At 53.2% G+C, this 18,927-nt stretch overlaps 3 protein-coding genes across 3 annotated transcripts, besides 9 other annotated features; 2 read left to right on the top strand and 1 right to left on the bottom strand.

Annotated features, from left to right (window-relative positions):
- Window positions 1–419: 419 nt before the first annotated feature.
- Window positions 420–481: a microsatellite.
- Window positions 482–1,954: 1,473 nt separating this feature from the next.
- On the top strand, window positions 1,955–4,388 carry PVX_093620 (hypothetical protein, conserved; the record flags this gene model as incomplete). Its single annotated transcript, XM_001608544.1, has 2 exons — window positions 1,955–4,211; window positions 4,327–4,388. The coding sequence occupies 2 exons, from the start codon at window positions 1,955–1,957 to the stop codon at window positions 4,386–4,388; spliced, it is 2,319 nt and encodes a 772-aa protein (XP_001608594.1).
- Window positions 4,389–4,719: 331 nt separating this feature from the next.
- On the bottom strand, window positions 4,720–8,610 carry PVX_093615 (phosphoinositide phosphatase SAC1, putative; the record flags this gene model as incomplete). The annotated part of the gene is made up of 1 exon (XM_001608543.1): window positions 4,720–8,610. The coding sequence occupies one exon, from the start codon at window positions 8,608–8,610 to the stop codon at window positions 4,720–4,722; it is 3,891 nt and encodes a 1,296-aa protein (XP_001608593.1).
- Window positions 7,287–7,314: a microsatellite.
- A 492-nt stretch (window positions 8,611–9,102) lies between the features above and the next one.
- Window positions 9,103–9,150: a microsatellite.
- Window positions 9,151–9,400: 250 nt separating this feature from the next.
- Window positions 9,401–9,445: a microsatellite.
- Window positions 9,446–9,475: 30 nt separating this feature from the next.
- Window positions 9,476–9,512: a microsatellite.
- A 281-nt stretch (window positions 9,513–9,793) lies between these two features.
- Window positions 9,794–16,363, top strand: PVX_093610 (hypothetical protein, conserved; the record flags this gene model as incomplete). The annotated part of the gene is made up of 5 exons (XM_001608542.1): window positions 9,794–9,886; window positions 10,167–10,418; window positions 10,564–15,447; window positions 15,563–15,949; window positions 16,289–16,363. 5 exons carry the CDS (start codon window positions 9,794–9,796, stop codon window positions 16,361–16,363), a joined length of 5,691 nt encoding a protein of 1,896 aa, XP_001608592.1.
- Window positions 11,348–11,394: a microsatellite.
- Window positions 11,716–11,753: a microsatellite.
- Window positions 14,816–14,911: a microsatellite.
- Window positions 15,451–15,494: a microsatellite.
- Window positions 16,364–18,927: the final 2,564 nt, after the last annotated feature.

The following is an 18,927-nucleotide window of genomic DNA, read 5'->3' as shown; positions in this document are numbered from 1 at the left end:
AGACTGTCGGACTGTTCTTTCGCAACAAAAAACAAAAAAAATAAAAATAAAAAAATAAGGTGATGCTCCCTTCGCAGCTTGTTGCGCTTACAGGCCGGAACATAAACCCCACCTCTCTCCACGTAGAAACAAACAAACAACTGCCTCGTTAACGCTCGAAAAAATTGAAGAACGCTTTTCCCCTTCTGCCAAGCAGCAACGGAGTTGGTTTTTTGGCATGCCTCATATGGGGCGAGGTCGCGCCGCGTCGTCGTCAGGGGTGGGAAAACTCGCGTTTGTCGCCAATGCGTTGCCGATGCGTTGCCGATGCGATGCCGATGCGATGCTTCCTATGCTTGCGATGCTTTGCAGATATATTTTTTTTTCTTTTTTTCTCGTGCCGACCGAGCGATGCCCCCGGAAATTTCCCCATCAATGTCATCACCCCGGTGCGGAAAAAAAAAAAAATACGCCATCCGGGGAAGCACGAGAATGGTTCATTGGGCCTTGCATTTACGCTTCCCTTTCCGCTGCCTCTTCAGCGCCCTCGTGCCTTTCTGTTTTTCCCTTTTTCCCTTTTTCCCTTTTGCATTCTGCCCCCCACGAGGCAACGTTTTGCGCGTAGGCCCCGGCCCGATTCCCCACAATTTTTGCATGCCCAACCTTAACTCTGACTGACTCGAAAACAACGAGGCGACGTCATTTTTTGCAACATTACGAGTGACACATGAGATCGTCACCCCCAGCGGCCCCTTCAGAATTCGCGATACCTGTAGAGTCGCTCCGCTTTCATTTCATTGTTTTTTATTTCTACCCCTCCATGCAGTGTTTGTTATCGTCATATTTGCTACATCACGCATGACACATGCACGACGCTTATCTAGCCACGATTGGCAGCACTCACAGCAACGTCAGTGCTAGCAGTAGTCATCGTAACAAACAGACGCTGAACAAGGCGATCTGTTTGTCCCTCCCCCTTGGCGCAATTCAGACCCTTGCGGGAAGGCACACTTCGTCTTCTCATCTTCTCACCTCGGCTAAACGAACAGGTGATCACCAAAAGGGGAGAAACAAAAAAAAAAAAAGAAGCGTCGTACATGGAAGATCGCCTCCATTTTTGCCTGAACAGGTCAGAACTTTGTGCATGTCGCTTCTCCGTTTCTACGCTTCTCCCCCACCGCGCATCCAGGACGTTTCCCCAGATTCATTAATTTCCAAAGTGAGACTCGTACCAGGTGATGCCTGTGTGTGTTGTGGAGTGAAGAAAAGGGGAAAAAAAACTGAACAGGTAGCCAAAATGAAAAAAAACCTGAACAGGTAGCCAAAATAAAAAAAATACCTGAACAGGTAGCCAAAATAAAAAAAAAACATGAACAGGTAGCCAAAAGAAAAAAAAACACCTGACCTAATTGGGGAAAAAAAAAAAAATAATAATAAAACAGCAAAACTGCAAAATTGCAAAATTTCCTCGCAAAAGGGACAAACCACTGCAACGGCGGAACAGCCCAGGAAAACCGCACTACTCACTTGACGAACAACGCGCCACATAAAAAAAAGACAAAAACGCACGCGCACAAGGGCGACCGACTACACCACACATATGCACCCCAGGAGTTGCAAAAATATGAAAATTATAGAGCTGAGCAGCTGCAATGTAGGTACCATCAATCATTTGCCAAACGGCAGGCCTACGCGAGAGCCAGTGAAAGAGGGGAGATCATCGGACAGGAAAGGGGAACAACACGTTGTGAATAAGAAATCTCTCCATGTAAAGGTGAGCCGTGTACACAGCGGGGGGGAAACTTCCCCTCATGCAGCTCCCCCCGAACGGAATACCCACACGGATGGAAAAAATGGGAAAGATAAAAAGGGACCAGGCCCACCCAAAGGAGAGGCAAACCCATCAGAGGGAAGCACAACGCCGACTTCAAAGCCGCCTTCAACGCTCACTTCAACGCCGACTTCAACACCAACGATGAAGATAGGGGAAAAACCCAACGTGGGGACCCCCCCCCGGGGGAGACACTCAAATGGTGAGCACTCTAAATGGAGACAAAAAAAAAATGGCCAAGACGCACAGGAAAGTGCAAATATCAGTGAGGAGAAAAAGAAGAAAGGTAAAAAAAAGAAAAAAAAAAATGATCCCCCTCCTGAAGGGGGTAGACGCAAACGTTTGGACAGCGTACCAGGGGATGGGTCAAACCGCGTGCACCATTTGAAAAAAACATACACGTTAATAGAAGGGGGTGCCTCTCCACAGCATTTTGGAGGCCTCACCGAACTGGAGGAGGACAGTTTCGAGGGGGCCCTCTCCAGTGAAAACTCGAGTGCACCATGCGATAAGGCAGAAGCAACCAATTGCAGCTTTGGTGCGGATAAGATGAGTACCCAGGAGACACCCCCCATGAGAGAGTTACCAAGGGGAAATACAACCAGGGAGAACCCGCCCAATCCTCCTAGCGGCGAACGTAGAGTGGAGAAGACCCCCAACTGCTGGCAGAGTGAGGTGTACAAGACCGTTGGAAGAAGTTGCAATGGGGAAGCGAGCAGGACCGCTACCAACATGGGGGATGCCAATCAGGGCGCTACCAACGAAGGTGCAACCAACGAAGGTGCAACCAACGGCGTCACCCATGGTAGCTCCCCCGTTGCTGAAGAGCGCCCCCCGGAAGGCCAGCACCCAAAGAGGGACACCCCGAGCGACGGTGCTAACAACGGGGACGGCGAAGAGGGCGACAAACGTGCGTCCACCCCCGCAGCGGCAGGCCCACCCAAAAACGAAATTGAAGAATTAAAAGGAGAAATAAAAAAAGAATTATACAACAGGTTAAGCATCGCTCTAGACATCAACATGAGTCTTAACGAAAACGAAAAATATTATGACCTTTTTAAAAAAAAAAAAAAATTCCAAAAATACATTATGAATAGCTGCAAATTTGTTATAATCCTGGGGAAGCACCTGAACCTCTCCTTCTCTACCATTTCAATCGCCCTGTATTACCTGCACAAGTATCACGAGAAGGTTTTGAAGAGGAAGAAAAATGCGCTGCCCTACTTGGTAGGTGGCGCTTGCATATTCCTGGCATGGAAGATGAGGGAGGATATGGAAAACCTGAGGAAGTCGAAAAAGCTCTACGACATTCCGAAGATGATTTTTAAGTTGCTTAATTATTTTGACAAGAAAAAAAAAATAAAAAAAAAAATGAGGGAGCTGCAAGTTGGCATGGTGCTGAGTGGGTGCGCCTACCGGAGGTGGGAGGACCTTTCGGATGAGCACACCCTCGGTTCGACCGCGGGGGATGTTAGAAGCGTTAGAAGCGCGAAGAATGCGGGAAACGCGACAAACGCGGGACACACAGCAAAGGGGGAAGGGGCAAGTGCAAGGCGCCGGGGAGAAGAAGCCCGCCCCCCGGGAGAGGCATCCCAAAGAGGGACTCCCCCCCGCAGCGGGAAAAAAAAGAGAAAACTCTCCCCCAGGGGAGAGGCGAAGAGGTCCTCCGTGGAACCGGGCCAAAGGAGCAGCCTGCACCGAGACCTGGCCCAGATAAAGCGCATCATCAACGCGGGCTACGTCTCTGATGTGAATAACATAAGCCACGCGAGCGACTGCTTCAGCGCGTACCTCTCCGAGTGCAACAGTGGGGACGTCTCCGAGTATGAGGTGGGGGGTGCAGATCTGCGCGACGATCCGCGTGATGAGCGGCCTCCTGACCAGCGTGATGAGCTGCCACCTGACCAGCTTGACGATCCGCGTGATGAGCGGCCTCCTGACCAGCCTGATGAGCTGCCCCCCGACCCGCGTAACGAACAGACGTACCTGACCCGCTTCCAACAGCTGTGCAAGCGCGAGAAGCGAAGAATCCACATCTCGGCCTCCAAGTGGGTCCTAAACAACTCGGGGCAGAAGCTCCAGCTCATGCAGAAGGTCCTCATTTACTACGAAGGGGAAATTCTGAAAAGCATTAACTACTTCCTAAAGCCAGACAGATTTTCCTTCGACTTGTTGCCATCGTTCGTAGCCAGCTTTGCAAACATCATGAAGGGCTACGTGGAGCAGGACGAGGTAGCCAGTCTGCAAAAAATCGCCTCCCTCAGTGTGCTAGACTTTTATAAAACGCCTCTCTGCTTGGTCTTCACTTCTAAAGAGATCATGGTGGCTTGCATCCTCCGAGCGTACACGTCGTTGAAGTGGATCTGCGGCCAGCTGGACCTGCGGGATGGGTCTCTCCAGGGTGAGTCGTTGCGGGGTGGCGCCATTGGGCAGCTGGCCTGGGCGTAGTCACCCACTTTAACGCGCTTAGACCGACTGTACCGCTTCACCCCCCTTCGCCGCTTCCCCCCCTGTAGATTTCGAAAAGAAGGCCACCCTCTTCACCCAGCACGTCAGTTTGAAGAACCCCATCAGGTGAGTTCCCTTCCCCAGGAGCATCGCCAATTCGGGGCCACACAGTTACCACTCGTTTGTGGTGACTTCTCCCCCCCTACTGTGCGAAGGTGTGCAGCTCGCCAGTACGTTCACCTCATGTTTGTCCCCCAACTTTATTCTCTTCTTCTCCCCCCCTGTGATAGCATAACCCGGGTGAAGATCGCGATGCGGGAAATCAGGCAGTTGGGCGAGTGACGCGGCGGGTGCAATCAAAAAGGAGAAGAAGAAAAAGAAGAAGTGGGTCCCGAATGAACCCACACATTGGTTGCTTTGAACCCAAAAAGACAAACCCAGCTGGCAGGATACCCCCAGCCCTAGGGGCGGAAAATTTCGCGCGACAGCGGGTTGCAGTACTGCCGGTAGTCCACCTTCCCCTCGAGTCGATGCCGCAGGACGTTGAAGTCCGGCGCCAGCTGCTCAGAGGTCCATGCGGCGAACTGGCTCTTCTTCTTCTTCTTCGCGTCGATCCGTGTGAAGCGGCAGGAGCTTTCCTCCAAAAAGTGGTACGTCTGATTGGCCGTTTGGGAATTCCCCAACCCAATTTGGCGAAGAAAGAGTCTCTTCACTTCCCCGTCTCGCTTTTGCAAATCTATCATTTGGTTGAAATACGTTTTTGTATAATGCTTGAGGGAGAGGTACTCTCTGGAGAGATGTGCGTGATTCCTCTGGACTTCGTTTTTTATTTTCCGATCGACTAGCCAAATTTTTTTTTTTTTTTTTTTTAAATTGTGCTCCAACGTGTCGTACTCGTCTAGGAGGAACCTCTGCTCAGATTCAGACCTTTTCATTTTGCTCTTTTCGTCGCTGCAGGTGGGAGCGTTGGGATTTTGGAGGCTTCCCAGAGGGAGCTCCTTATACTCGTGGCTTTTATACACGCAGTGCATGTACAGGTCGGAGAGCCCCTCCTGGAGGGAGCGCGCCTGGGTCGCTTGCCTGAGCAGCAGCTGCATGTTGTTCGGCCCCACACTGGGTGGGGGTAGCCCCGTTGGTGGCGACACCCCAGTTAGTGGCGGCACCCCACTCGATGGCGGCAACCCGAGCGCCGCTCTCAACACACCCATGACTATCCCCCTCACGATCGGCATCGAAGCGGGTCCCTCCGCGTCCTCCCCCGCGGCACCTCCCCCACGCCAGCTGCTATACAGGAAGAAAAAAAACTTAACCATGTTGGCATTGAAATAGATTGGGCAGTACCCGCGCGGCGATTTCCCAATCTGGTCTTCCAACCGCTCCAGCTGCAACCGCTCCGGGCGATCCGATTGATACGGCTTCTCCATCTGCTTCTCCCCCCTTGCAGGTCCTTCGCGGCACCTCCGTTTCGACCTCTCGTACGCTCTCGAGTAATAAGGACAGGCGCCCGTCCCCTGAACCACCCTGTTTTTTATTTGCTCAATTAGCTTCTTCTTGAAAATGGGCCTGCAGTGTGTCTTCCCCTCATCATCTACAACGGGGGAGTCCCCCACATGGGGGATGCAGACACGTTTAAACCTTTTCGCTTCTGCATCACTTCCACATGGGTGCCTTACCCTTAGAGTAGGACGCTTGCCGTTTTTCCCTCTCCTCCCAACAAGGGAGCGCCCACTCATCAGCATGTACTGATAGGGAGCTCGGTTCAAGTTATAATAATTTAGGTAGGGCTCCAATGCGAAGGACATCTTCTTGTGGCTCATATACTGGTGGGTGATCTTCTGCACGTCCTTCTCCACTGTGTAGGGGTTAACGAGGGGTGCTGCGCGTCTCTGCACGGTGTGGTTGCCTTGACCCACCGTGCGGCCGCCCCTCTCCACTTGACCGCTTCCCCCCAGCGCCGCGCACAGGGCGTTTACATGGCTCATATACACCATACGCACACTGTACCGCTCGCAAAAGCAGTAGTAGAGGAGGAAAAACACGTCGAAAAAAACCCTCAAGTAGTTAAGGTAATTGTACGTCGCTATGAACCTCCACACGCGGAACCTAAAGATGTTTTTGTTCTTGAAGAAGAAGCGGAAATCCTGTCTGTGCGCGTCGTAGAATCGGTAGATGTGGGCGATTAGGTTCAGGGACCGCTCGAAAGGGGGTAGCACGGCGGCAGCCGCTTGGTTAGGCGGCCTCCCCGCGTGACTCGCTCCCCCGCAGCTCTTCAGCAGCAGCGCCGCCAACCCCGGCGCTACTCCTGCCGCCCCTCCAACCGCTAACCCTGCCGCTCCTCCCGCCGCCAACCCCGACGCTACCTCTTCCGCTAACCCTGCCGCTCCTCCCGCTCCCCCCGCCAACTGCGCGAAGCGGCCCTCCCAGTCGTGCGCGTTGTACAAGTTTCTGAAAACGTTGGTGGCGCTGAAGCAGCGGTAGAACTTCAGGTTGCGCAGCCTGCTGGGCGCGACGCTGTCTCCCCGTCTGGCGCTTCGGCTAGCGGTTAGATGAGAAGTCCGTCTAGCATTTCGTCTAGCAGTTCTCCCTTCAGCTCGCCTATCGGCGCGCCTCTTAGCTTGCGCACGGGAGAGCCCCCCCCCCAGGAGCGACTCCGCCCTGGCGCAGAAGCGCTCCAGCGGGAGGACCCACCAGAAGGGGCCGGCGCCGGCCAGTCGAAAGAAACTACGCCCGTGCACGTACGCGTCCAGGTCGTGCGCGTGCCGGATGTCCTGCAGCTTGTCCTGGGCCACTCCCAAAAAAAGGTTAATAGATTTTTGCTTCTCCAAATCGTTGAACGAGCTAATGTAGTACCGCTTGATAGAAGTCAGTAGCTCCTTCGACTGGACGAAGAAGTTGTTGCTCTGCCCCGGGGTGTACTTCTTATGCGCAGTAGAACCCGCGTACTGCTTCGCTATGGCGTCCCCCAGCTCTTCATACATCTGAGATAGATGCGCCACGTGGTTAACACATAGGGCCTTCATCTTGACGCGGAAAATTAGCTTCAGAAAATGTACCAACATGTACATCTTCAGAAATAGCTGAGCCGCATTGGTTCTATCGAGACAGTCCACACAATTAAAGCGAAGGACCCCCCTCTGGATGACTACCACTTGTCCATTCCGGAGGTAGAAGTACCCCACATTGCGCTGGGAAAAGTTAAAAATGATTTTCAACTTCTGCAGAGTGTACTTGGTGCCGATTTTATAAGCCTTCCTCAGGTCCAAATGTCTGTAGATGATTCTAATGGGGGGAGGCAGGTCCCTATTAATCACTCCAATGCATGCTTCGTACTCATTAGACAAGTTACTCTCATCGCTCTGCTTCTTCTTGCTCAACAGGTTAATGGCAATGATGGGGTAGCCGTACCTTGCGAGGAGGTGCCTGAAGTGCCTCTTCGTGCAGGTAAAAAACGCGTCATACTTTTTGCATTTTATTTTGGGCCTCTTCAACAAATGGTAGTTAACCCCTTGCGTCCAGAACACAGGCACGGACCCTCTCAATTGGACGTACGAAAGAATGGCAGTTTCGTAGTTCCTTTGGAATAATATTAGCTCCGTTTCCACCTGGTTAGCTGCATACCCCTTGGCATTGATGCCCCTCTTGCGGTACCTCGTCCCAGCGTACTTGTTGCACCTCCTGGCGATGAACGTAACATCTATCGCTTTCCCTTCGCAAAGAAATTTTGACTGAACATAGAACCCACTGATAGTTGGCACACAGATGAATACGTTTTGTCTAACGAACGCCTTACAGTGGTAACCATTCCACAGGTACTCATTTGCGTAGTCCCTACTGTGGATGATCCCCCCTCTGAGGAACTCCTTCTGTAGGTAAAAATTCACCTGCACAGAGCAAGGTAAATTGTACGTATAGGAAAAGTATATATGCTTATGATTAACGCTATTGTAGAATAACTGTACCAACTCATTTTCATCGTTGAAGTTTCCAAACACGTCGTCTCGGAAGGGGATCAAGAGGACCGACTTGACGAGGTACACTTTGTGCTCATTCAACAGGACAGCTACTCTCTCCTTCTTCGTGATGACGTAAAGGTAGGGGTAATTTAAAAAACGGATGCATCCCAGGATGCCCTCACATTTGCACACGTACTCTAGCCCATTCTTCCCCACGAAGTTGCGATAGGAAGCCTTTCGGTGTATTTGGAAGTTCCGCTTCACTTGGACCTCTCTGCTCCGCGCCACCTCCGTTACTTCGTACGCCTCCTGCTTTTTGTTTAGCCCCACGAGGAAGAGCGAGTCCCGGCTCCCGTACACCTTCACCTTCCTCAGCGGTTCGAGGCTCCCCCCCTGCATTGAGAGGGGGAGGCGGCGTTCTGCGTCACTTCTGCGTCACTTCTGCGTCACTTCTGGGGGTGCTCACCGGGCGCTGCGCGATGCAAATTGAACACTACATACTGCTTCATGCATGCTGAATGAGGCATACTGCTTGATGCATACTGCTTGCTGCTCACCGATCACCCCTCAATAGTTGCTTCTTTTTTTTTTTCTTCCTCTTCTGCTTCTTCTCCTCCTTCCGCCCCGCCGAATAGCGCACCCGCCGCTCCCCCTCGCGCCGTCCACCAACAGAACGCTCTTCCGTAAAAGCGCCCCGAAGTTGCTCCCCCATGTGGAGAAGGCCATTTGAGGAGAGCCATTTGCGAAGAACCGTTTGCGAAGAACCATGCGCCGTAGCTTCTTCTCCCTACCTTCCCCCCCCTTAGAGGAAATCCCCTCCTCGGGGGTCTCCCCTGCCGAACTTCGAGCCAGTCTATGCGCACCTCACGTCCAGCGCGGGCAAGCGCCATCGCCCAAAAAAAAAAAAAAAAAAAACACTCACATGTGTATGCATATAAAACAAACATGCGTATGCATATAACTCACATGTGTATGCATATAACAAACGTGCATGCGCACCGCTGCACGCGCCCAAGGGGCAGGTGCCCCCCCCGGCACCTGCGTTGTGTAGAGAACAACTTCGTGCGTCATTTTCCTCGCGCGGCGTTCGTGTTGCACCCCCTGCCGCGGGGAAGTGGGGCGAAGTTTGGCCCCGCACAGCAGACAGCCATCGCCCATCCCCCCGCGCTAGTCGCCTCCATTTGGACGTCCAGCTCCTCAATCGATGCTACAAAGGGGAAAGCAGTGCAGTGAGGGGATGCCACTGTGTGAAAGTGCTTTACATGGCTGCTTCCCACCAACCCATATGACCGGGTGCACGCAAAAATGTGCCGCGTCCCCCACGCAGGGGTAGCTGTCATGCACGGGCGTTGCATACGTGTGTCTGTGCCACTCGTCCGTTCTGTGTAAACACACGTATGTGCGTATGCACGTATGCATGTACGTGTGTGTATTTGTTTTTTTTTTTGTCCTGTCTTCCCATCTTGTGTTTTTTTTTTTTTTTTTTTTTTTTTTTTTCTTCCCACCTTGGTCAGGCAAAGTTCACCCCGGAAACGGCCTTCCAATTGCTGCCGCTGCCGCTGCTCCTGCCGCTACCCGCACGATGATCAAAAACATCTTCAGTGAGTACCTGAAGTCGCACGAGGGGCGGCGGACGGACCACGAGGCGCTCAGCAAGGTCGCCAGGGATTGCAAGGTAGGTTGGCCAGGCAGTGAGGGGGGTGCACCGCCGCGAACCCTGCAGAGAAGCGGGGGGCGAAGCTTACGGAGCATCCTACAGAGCAGCTCCGCGCGGGGTGTGCCTTAGCAGGGCGTCTTCCCAACCGGAAGCGCTCATCAACCCGTTCGGCAGCTCCTCCAACTGCAAACCGCTTCCCCGTCGAATCGCTTCCACGTCGAATCACTTCCACGTCGAATCACTTCCACGTCGAATCACTTCCACTCCGAACCGCTTCTTTACCGCTTCCACCCCGCAGAACAACTACACCTCCGACTGGCGATGGTTCAGCATAAAGTGCGAGCGCATAATTGAGCACGAGCTACAAAAGAAGTCGCTGCGCGAGGAAGACCGGAAGGCCCACGCGTACAGCAGCTGGGTCAAGGAGGCCCAGAACCTCGCGACCTTCCGCTCCTTCTTCCCCAAAATACTCCTCAGGGTGTACAGCAGATGTGATGACCCCAACAAGTTCTTTTCTAAGCTCGTCATCCAGAAGTTCGACGCCGTCGTGGTGGGTGAGAGAGGCCGAGAGGGGCCACTTGAGGGCCTCCTTGGGGACACCCCCTTGTCTCCACTCCTACTCACTTCGCCTCACTTCACCTCACTTCTGTCCTCCCCACGCCGCCTCATTCCTCCCCACTTCTGCCCCCCCTCAGTTCTTCTGCGACGCGAGCGGCTTCTCCAACCTGGCGGAGCAGCTGGACAAGCGCATCAACGGCACGGAGCTGCTGGGCAACTGCCTGAACAAGTTCTTCAACATCCTCATCAAAATTATTGACTGCTGGGGCGGGGACATAATCAAGTTCAGTGGCGACGCGGTGCTGGTCATTTGGCCTTTGAGGTGCAGAAGACCACGGGGGGGGGCGGTGCAAAAGTCCGCGGGGAGCGTGTCAGGGGGGGAAGCGCGTGCGGAAGAGTCAGTCGAGAGAGTTCCCCCGCCCCAGGACAGCGCATCCCCCGCCACCTCCACACGTGCGGGGGAAGGGCCCCTGCCGCAAAGCAGCTCGGACTACTACCCCTCCGACAGCGCGGGGCACAACAACGCGGGCAGACGCAGCGCAGCAAAGAGGCAAAGCCAGAAGGAGAGGGACGCAAAGAAAATCTGCCTCCTGGCCCTGGGATGCTGCGTAGACATACACAAGCTGCTGAACAAGTTCCCCACGCCAATCGAAAACAAATACCTTCGGGTGCACATCGCAATCACCTACGGCAAGGTCAGCTTCCTCCAACTGGGCAACGTGCTCAACAAGAGAGACTACCTCCTCTCTGGAAAGCCACTAGAAGAAATAGGAGTGGGGGAGTCCCTGGCCCGAAATGGAGAGAGTGTCCTATCCCACAGGTTCTATAACAAAGTGAAGGACAAAGTTGTGGTGAAAGAAACGGCGAAGAAGAAGTTCCTCCTGTTTGTGAAAATGAGGGAGGAGATAGACATGCGCGAGTTGAAGAGGGGGTACGAGCGGGAGGACTGGCCCGCGTCGAGGGGGCGCTCTGGGGAAGTGCCCAAGGAAGTGCCCACCGAAATGCCCACAAAATTGAGCAGAGAATCGTCCAGAGAAATTACCGCAAAATTGCGCAGCGAAATGGGCGGAGACCCGGCTGGAGAGCCGCCCCCCCCCCTGGCGCACGACCACTTCTGCTCCCTCCTGAAAAGCTTCATCCCCGACATAGTCTACCGGAAAATGTCAATCGGCTGCAACGTCTTCCTAAACGAAATTAGGAAAGTGAGCATCATCTTCCTTTCGGTAAAAGACATAGACACCTCCACCATGATCGGCGTGTACTCTGCCCATGGGATTATGAAGCTCACGCAGAAGGCAGTGTTCACCATGGAGGGTACCATTAACAAATTTATTTACGACGATAAGGGCATTCTCATCCTCATTATGTTTGGTCTCCCTCCCTTGTACCACTGTGATGACTCGGTGAGGGCCCTTCTCACTTGCTTCCGCTTAGTAGACGCTTTGAAGTCCCTCAAACTGAATGGAAGCATCGGCATCTCCACTGGCAGAATCTGGTGTGGAATCATTGGGAACAAAATTAGGAAGGAGTACACTGCCCTTGGAGACTCAGTCAATGTGGCTGCGAGACTTTGCTGCAAAGCGGGGAACAAAGAGATTTACGTCGATGAGAATACCTTTAATGGGTGCAAGCATTTTATTTCCTTTCAGAAGCTCATCTCCATCAAGGTGAAGGGGAAGAACAAGCTCATTAGGATTTACTCGCCCATAGGCACCATCAACAGGAGGTCTCCCCAGCTCGGCTTGGAGCAGGGCGGCGCGCATGGATACTTCACCGATGAGGAGTTGCAGGCTGGTGCGGAGGAGCCCGCCGAGGAGGGGGCTGCCCCAAAAGGGAGCGACAAAAGAGCGCACCGGGGGAGCGGAAGCGATAAGAGAACGCAGCGGGGGAGTGGAAGTGATAAGTGTACACAGGGGGGAAGCATCCAGGGTGTGCAGCTTCAGAGCAGCCAGGGCGTACAGCTGGAAGGCGGGGTGGACGCCCTCACCGCGGAAGAAGCCACAGATGTGAGCGAAAGAGCCTACATGGCCGACGCCCTTGACGCAGCCGACGCCGCCGAATTCGAAGTCACCGACTTCTCCTTCCTAAACAGGAACTACCTGCTTCGGTACTACGAGCGCACGTTCCGCCGCAGGCTCAAGCGGCTGCTGGGGAAGAAGGACTGCCTATACTACTTGCGGCAGTGCGCGGGGGAAGACGCGGAGAAGCTCACAGGGAAAGACGCGGAGAAGTTCACAGGGAAAGACACGTGGAAAGATGCTTTTCACGCCGCTTACGAAGCCACCCCGTATGGCCAACTGAAGGCCGGCACCCCCCTGGACTACAACACCCACACGGGCCCGCTCCTCCTGCACGAGTACTACGACCCCCTCTACTGCGATTTCACCCAAATGCACAACGCAGGGGGAGTGCTCTTCCTGCAGGGCAACGAACACCTCGGCATCTTCGAGATGATTACACTCATCTCGAGGAAGCTAAGCAACTTCAAATCGTTCAAAATAAGTAACATGCCTCACTCCCTCTACATTAACATAACGAATCCTTTGCTCCCCTGGAAGATGCTCTGCAACGATATGCTCCACCTGTGGAGTGCCTGCAACATGAGGAAGGCAAACGCGCTCATGGGAGATGAAGGCAATTACAACCTACTGCGCGAAATTACGCACCCCTCCTACCACTGGTACTTTGGATGCATGTCCAGCGTCGTCGACGAGTTGGTTATCCCCCAGCTGGGGCACTCAGATGGGGGGAAGAAGCAGCGGAGGGAGCGGCGGAAGAAGGAGAAGAAGAAAACAGACGCTCGTTCGAAGCAAAATGGAGCAGTGCCACCCCCCACGCAGCAGCCCACTGATAAAGACACAGACGTGGGGACGGGGGACCCCACTGATGAACTCACCTGTGCGGACACGCAGGCGCGACAACCGGGGGAAGGCACATCTAAAAGGAAAATGAAGAGAAAAAAAAAAAAAAAAAAACACAGCAATGGATGCTCCACCAACAGTTGCCCCAGCAGTTATGGAAGCGGTGGAAGTGATGAACGCGATGGACACGGTGAACGCGGTGGACGCGGCGGACGCGGCGGGAGGGACAGATCCAAAGAGCGCACGAGGAGGAAGAAGCAGAAGAGCAACTTGTGCAGGCGGGTCCTGACCGCCATCGACCACTTCTTCAGTAGGCCCACGCGGGAGAGGTGGCGCCGCCCTGGGGCGTTTCCCAGCCGGGGCCTCGCGGGGGACGCGGGGGACGCGGGGGGCGCGGCGGAAACCCAGGCCGTTCCGCAGAGGGACGCCCAATCCGCCGCCCAAACGGCCAAAACCGCCCCCCAAACCGCTCCCACCGCTCCCACCGGGAGCTGCCGCTCCGCAGAGGTGCACCCCGTGTTCGAGGCCGACGCCAAGGACAACCGAATCGGGATCATCAGCTCTATGGTCTACTACTTCTCCCTGCACGAATACACATTCATCGTGTTTAACTACCGGGCGGGGACCTCCCTAAACATCACGGGGGACGAGAGCGCGTGGGGCATCTGCAAGAACATTGCTAAGCTGGCCATGTATAAGCGAGCCAAAATTTTAAGTAGCCTACAGAGGGGCGTGAAACACTGGAGGAGGCACCACTGCAGGGGGTGTAACTACTGCAAGGGAGTTGCCCAGGTGGGGGCGGCCAGTCGAGGTGATTTTAGGAGCGATTTTAAGAGTGATGTTAGAAGTGATTTCCATGGCGATTTCCATAGCGACTGCCGTAGCGACTGCCGAAGCGACTGCCGAAGCGACTGCCGAAGCGACTGCCGAAGCGACTGCCGAAGCGACTGCCGAAGCGACTGCCGAAGCGACTGCCGAAGCGACTGCCGAAGCGACTGCCGAAGCGATCACCGCAATGGCTGCGCTGGGGGTGGCGAAACCCAAAGGCAGCCAAACAAGCCAGACACCCCCGGCGACATAAACATTGTGAATCTGTTCAGAGAGGAACGAGCCAAGAAGCAACACGCAATGAAAAGGAAATTCTACAAAACGCTGTTCCCAAATATAAACGATAACATCCTGCTGTACGTGGCTGAGCAGAAGATGAAGGAGCGATCCGAGGGGAGAGGGCACATCGGGGGGGATGCACTCACTGGAGGAGTTACACACAACACGAGTGACACCCCACTTGAGGAAAGGCAGCTCACCAACAGGATGCACTACCCCATGCAGGGGAAGAAGTCCCCCCTGTGTGATCCCACCTTCAAAGGAAAACACAAGCCATTGATCTTCCTCTTCGTCAACGGTATGAAGAATGACTCTATCAAAATCAGAGCCATACGAAAGATAAAAGAATTTGCGGAGCAGTGCAACGGGTACTTAAAGCTGGAGGAGCTAGGTAGGGAGGGTCTATACCACTTCGTGAGTCTATGCCTACGTGTGAAGAAGGAAGAGCTAAACAAGGAGCTCATCGATTACCTCCACAAGACATGCTTCGGCATCCCTAAATTTGTGCAATACACTCTCTTCTATCTGTTAAGCAAGAGGTACATCAGGCTGTATAGATACGCTTGCCGGGTTGAGGCGAGTGAGTCTGCTGGTAAAGCGCCCGTCCAAAGGGGCACCTCCACCAACGGGGCATCCACCAACGGGGCATCCACCAACGGGGCATCCACCAACGGGGTATCCACCAACGAACGCGACCCCACTGCGTACACCTACATCAATGAAGCCACCAAGCAGATCATTACGCAGCAAAATGGCTTCCGAAACTTCCAGTTCTGCGACGAGACCGGCAGCGCTAACGGCAGTGATGATCGCAGCAGTGATGATAATGAAAGTGATAATGGCAGTAATAATGGCAGTAATAATGGCAGTAATAATGGCAGTAATAACCCCAGTGACGATCGCCGTAGTGGCGATAGTGCCAATCGAGAGGCCTCGCTCAGGGAACCGCCTTCAAGGGAGAAGCGCAACCCAACCGGGTCCCTCCAGAAGGGGTGCACCTACAGAATAAGCGTGGTGCGTGACTTGAACTCGGCTCCCTTGGTGCCACGCCTGGTGAGTGGGTCTACCCAAACGGACATCTGCCAAATACGTTACACGTTTGCTCCTCAAGTGAACAGCCTAACCCCTCACCCCTCATGCCCACTTCAAACGCTTCCCCCCCACGCAGACGGCCCACTGCATGTCCCTCATCGATAGCCTGAACCAGGAGGAGCTGCTGCTGGCCAAGCTCTGCTCCTTCTTCAAGCAAAAATTTAACATAAAAAAAATGGAGTGCATATTCCCCAGATACATCTCTCGATCAGAATTGAAGAGAACAATTAAGGAGCTCATCAAGAAGGGCGTCTTCCAACTCTGCGAGGAGAGCAGAGCGAGCCAACCGCCAACGGACGACGTGAACTCCATACACAACATCAATTTTGTCTACAGGGATATTTACAACCTGATAAATGACGTCACTGCGAGGAGGCACAAGCACCATTCGGTGTTCAGGAGGAACTCCGCCACCCCAGACGAGGCACTGTTCTTCTGCATAATGAATTTCTCGCTCAAGAAGGTAACAAGGGAGGGGCGGGCGGATTAAAAGAAATGAAATGAAATAAAATTGGCTGAGGGGTGCGAAATGCACACACTTTTGGGGAGGAGCTACAGCGGAGCCCCCCCTGTTGTGTGCAACGCGGTACATATGTGTATTCTACTCATGTGCACTTCTCCACATGTGCACTTCTCCACATGTGCACTTCTCCACATGTGCACTTCTCCACATGTGCACTTCTCCACATGTGCACTTCTCCACATGTGCACTTCTCCACATGTGCACTTCTACACTTGTGCACTTCTCCTCATGTGTATATTTTTTTTTTTTTTTCTTCTTTCGCGCGTGTGCCCCCCGCAGGTGCTGAACGATTTGCTCGAGAACGAAGAAAAAAAGTACATCCAAAAAATCTACAAGAAGTATCTGGACGAGTAGATGAAAGGTACGTGCGTGTGCAACTGTGGGCCGTAACATCACTTCGCTTTAACTTTTTCTAGCGTCAATTTCCAACCGCGTTGATTTTTCCCCACTTGGCTACCCCATAGCGGCGTTGCTCCCTTTCTCAGATCGCGCGAAAGGGACATGTTTATATATATACATGTACATATATATATGCGTATGCACTTGCACTTCCCTGTTCACTTCCCCTTTCGAAGCTTTCCAATCTGCCGCAGACTTGTCTACACCCTTGCACGCACAAGAGGAAATGCGCTCGCATTAAAACCATTCCATGCACACAATTGACTAGCCACACATTTTTACCTGAACCGTTCAGGAAAAAAGTTCATTTCTGCTGCACATTTACCTGACCGATTATGAAAAAAAAAAAAAAATTATTTAAAAAAGGCAGCCTTTGCATGAACGAGTCAGGCGAATTTGCCCCACTGCGGCAAAGCGGCGTGGTCACTGATTTGCCCACCTTCTCGGAGGCCCCGGAAATAAGCTCCAAAATTTACGACCACATCCTCGAGTTGGACTCCCGCGCGGGTCAGTCGCCGCGGCGCCGAGTGCGATGTGTAGCGGCGCTTTGGTGTAATCGCTCACCATTGCAACATCGCTTTGGTGTAATCACCAGCCATTGCAACATCGCTTTGGTCTTACCGCTCACCATTGTAACGGCGCTTTGGTGTAATCACCCACCATTGTAACATCGCTTCTGTCTTACCGCTCACCACTATAACGCTCTCTCCTTTTCTTCACCCCGCTTACCTTCCCACTACGCGCAGAAGCGGGAAATTCAGTCCGCTCCCGAGGAAACTGCGCCCAAGCAGGTGTGGAAGCCTACCGAAGCAGCCACGAAGTGAATGGAAAGCCACATTCGAATCAAAATGACGGAGTGGGCGAAGAACAATCCTTGGGGGAACCCCAGCATAACCACACCGCGCTGTCAAACCAAAGCTGCGACGAGCTACAAATGGTTGCGAAAAGGGGATCCATGCAGGTAATATAACTAAACAGTGGTGCCAACCGAATGATTACATCCCCCATTATTCAACACGATGATTGCGTTGAAAAAAAAAAATACAAAAACTGATTGCCCCATTTTGGAAGGACCTCATCCTGGACACACACAGAAATACGCTGGAGCACAAGCAGACCAACTTTTTATGCCTCGAGGAGATTTTGAAGAAAATGGACCTGCTGCTGCAGATGCAAATGAAAATGAGCCAGTCGGTTGCTTCCCACCGGGAGGAGCGCCAGCTGCTGTTTCAGCACCTTTACGAGGTAGCGCTTAAGTGTGCCTTCCCATTGGTGGCGCTTAGTTGTATCCGCCCATTCGTGGCGGACAAGCGTATCCTCCCATTCGTGGCTACTTCCCCCCCCCCCCCTGAGCAGCTGAAAAAACAAGTCGCCGACAAGGCCTTCAACTCGCTGTGCAACAAAGACCTCGCCAGGAGATACGTCGAAAGGGCTCACACGAAACAACAGAAAGAGAGCGCATTTTCCAAAGCAGAACCCACGTGCGGGGAGATACAAAGGGAGAAATATAACCCATTACAGAGCTGGGACGTGGCCACAAAGGGGACCAAGAATACCCGTCTGTTCCTTTTTCACTTAAATGAGTTGGAAGAATGCGTGTACTCCTTCACTCATTTTTGCAGAGACGTGTCGACTCGGATTTGTCCTCCGCCTGAGGGGGGGCGTGCCTACTCGGATTCGCTTGAGCAGGGGGTACGCACATAAACAGGGCGGTGGAACCGGGAAAAAGAAAGCAGCACATGCTATGCTTCCACTTGACTGAAACAGTTTCACCGCTACACCGCCGCTACACCACCGCCACCCCCTTAGCAGTTTTTCTCCTTCCTGCGGGACCCCCAAGCAATGCGACTAATTCGGGGCCTCGAAAAGAACTTAACGAAGATAAAGAGCATGAGCATGCAGAGCTAGCTTCCGTTCGCCACCGTGTGCCTGCGCGGGGTTGCATTCACGCAGAGGTAGCACGAATGTGTATACACCTGTCCCATCGCGTGCGTAAAAAGAAAAAAAAAAAAGAGACAAAACGGATCCACCCATTACTCATTTTTGCATGAACATCTGTTCCCAAGTTAGACTGTCTCTCAATTGGGGATTTTTTTTTTTTTTTTTTTTTTTTTTTAAATGAGAGGCCGACCTCTCTGGAGGGATCAACCTACTGCTGCGCTTTCCCCGACTGAGTGGTTTGTGAGTGGTTTAATCGTTCGGTGGAGCGGCGATCCGCTTCTCCACTAGAACGATGTCACCTCATCACATTTGAAACGTCTGTGCCATGCCGACGTTTCTCCCCCCCGCTTCGGGTGAGGTAAGTCCCCTTCAGGGGCATCTGTTCCCTCAAAGTGAAGGTCTGCCCAGTTGGAGGGACACACCCATCCGGATGGCACCCCCCGCGAAGGCCTTTCTTCCCGTTGCGCTTCTTCCCTGTTTTGCTTGCAGCAGTTCGGAGCGTCCCTGCACTATCACCCTTCGCCAAACGGGTACCACCGTCCCATCAGCGCACATTCACAGGGTGTGCATGGGGGGAA

The sequence above is a fragment of the Plasmodium vivax genome, chromosome 1 (genome assembly GCF_000002415.2).
Source record: "Plasmodium vivax chromosome 1, whole genome shotgun sequence".
Classification (NCBI taxonomy): domain Eukaryota; phylum Apicomplexa; class Aconoidasida; order Haemosporida; family Plasmodiidae; genus Plasmodium; species Plasmodium vivax.
The sequence above is the reverse complement of the archived record's forward strand: the minus strand, read 5'-3'. Positions and strand labels throughout refer to the sequence as shown.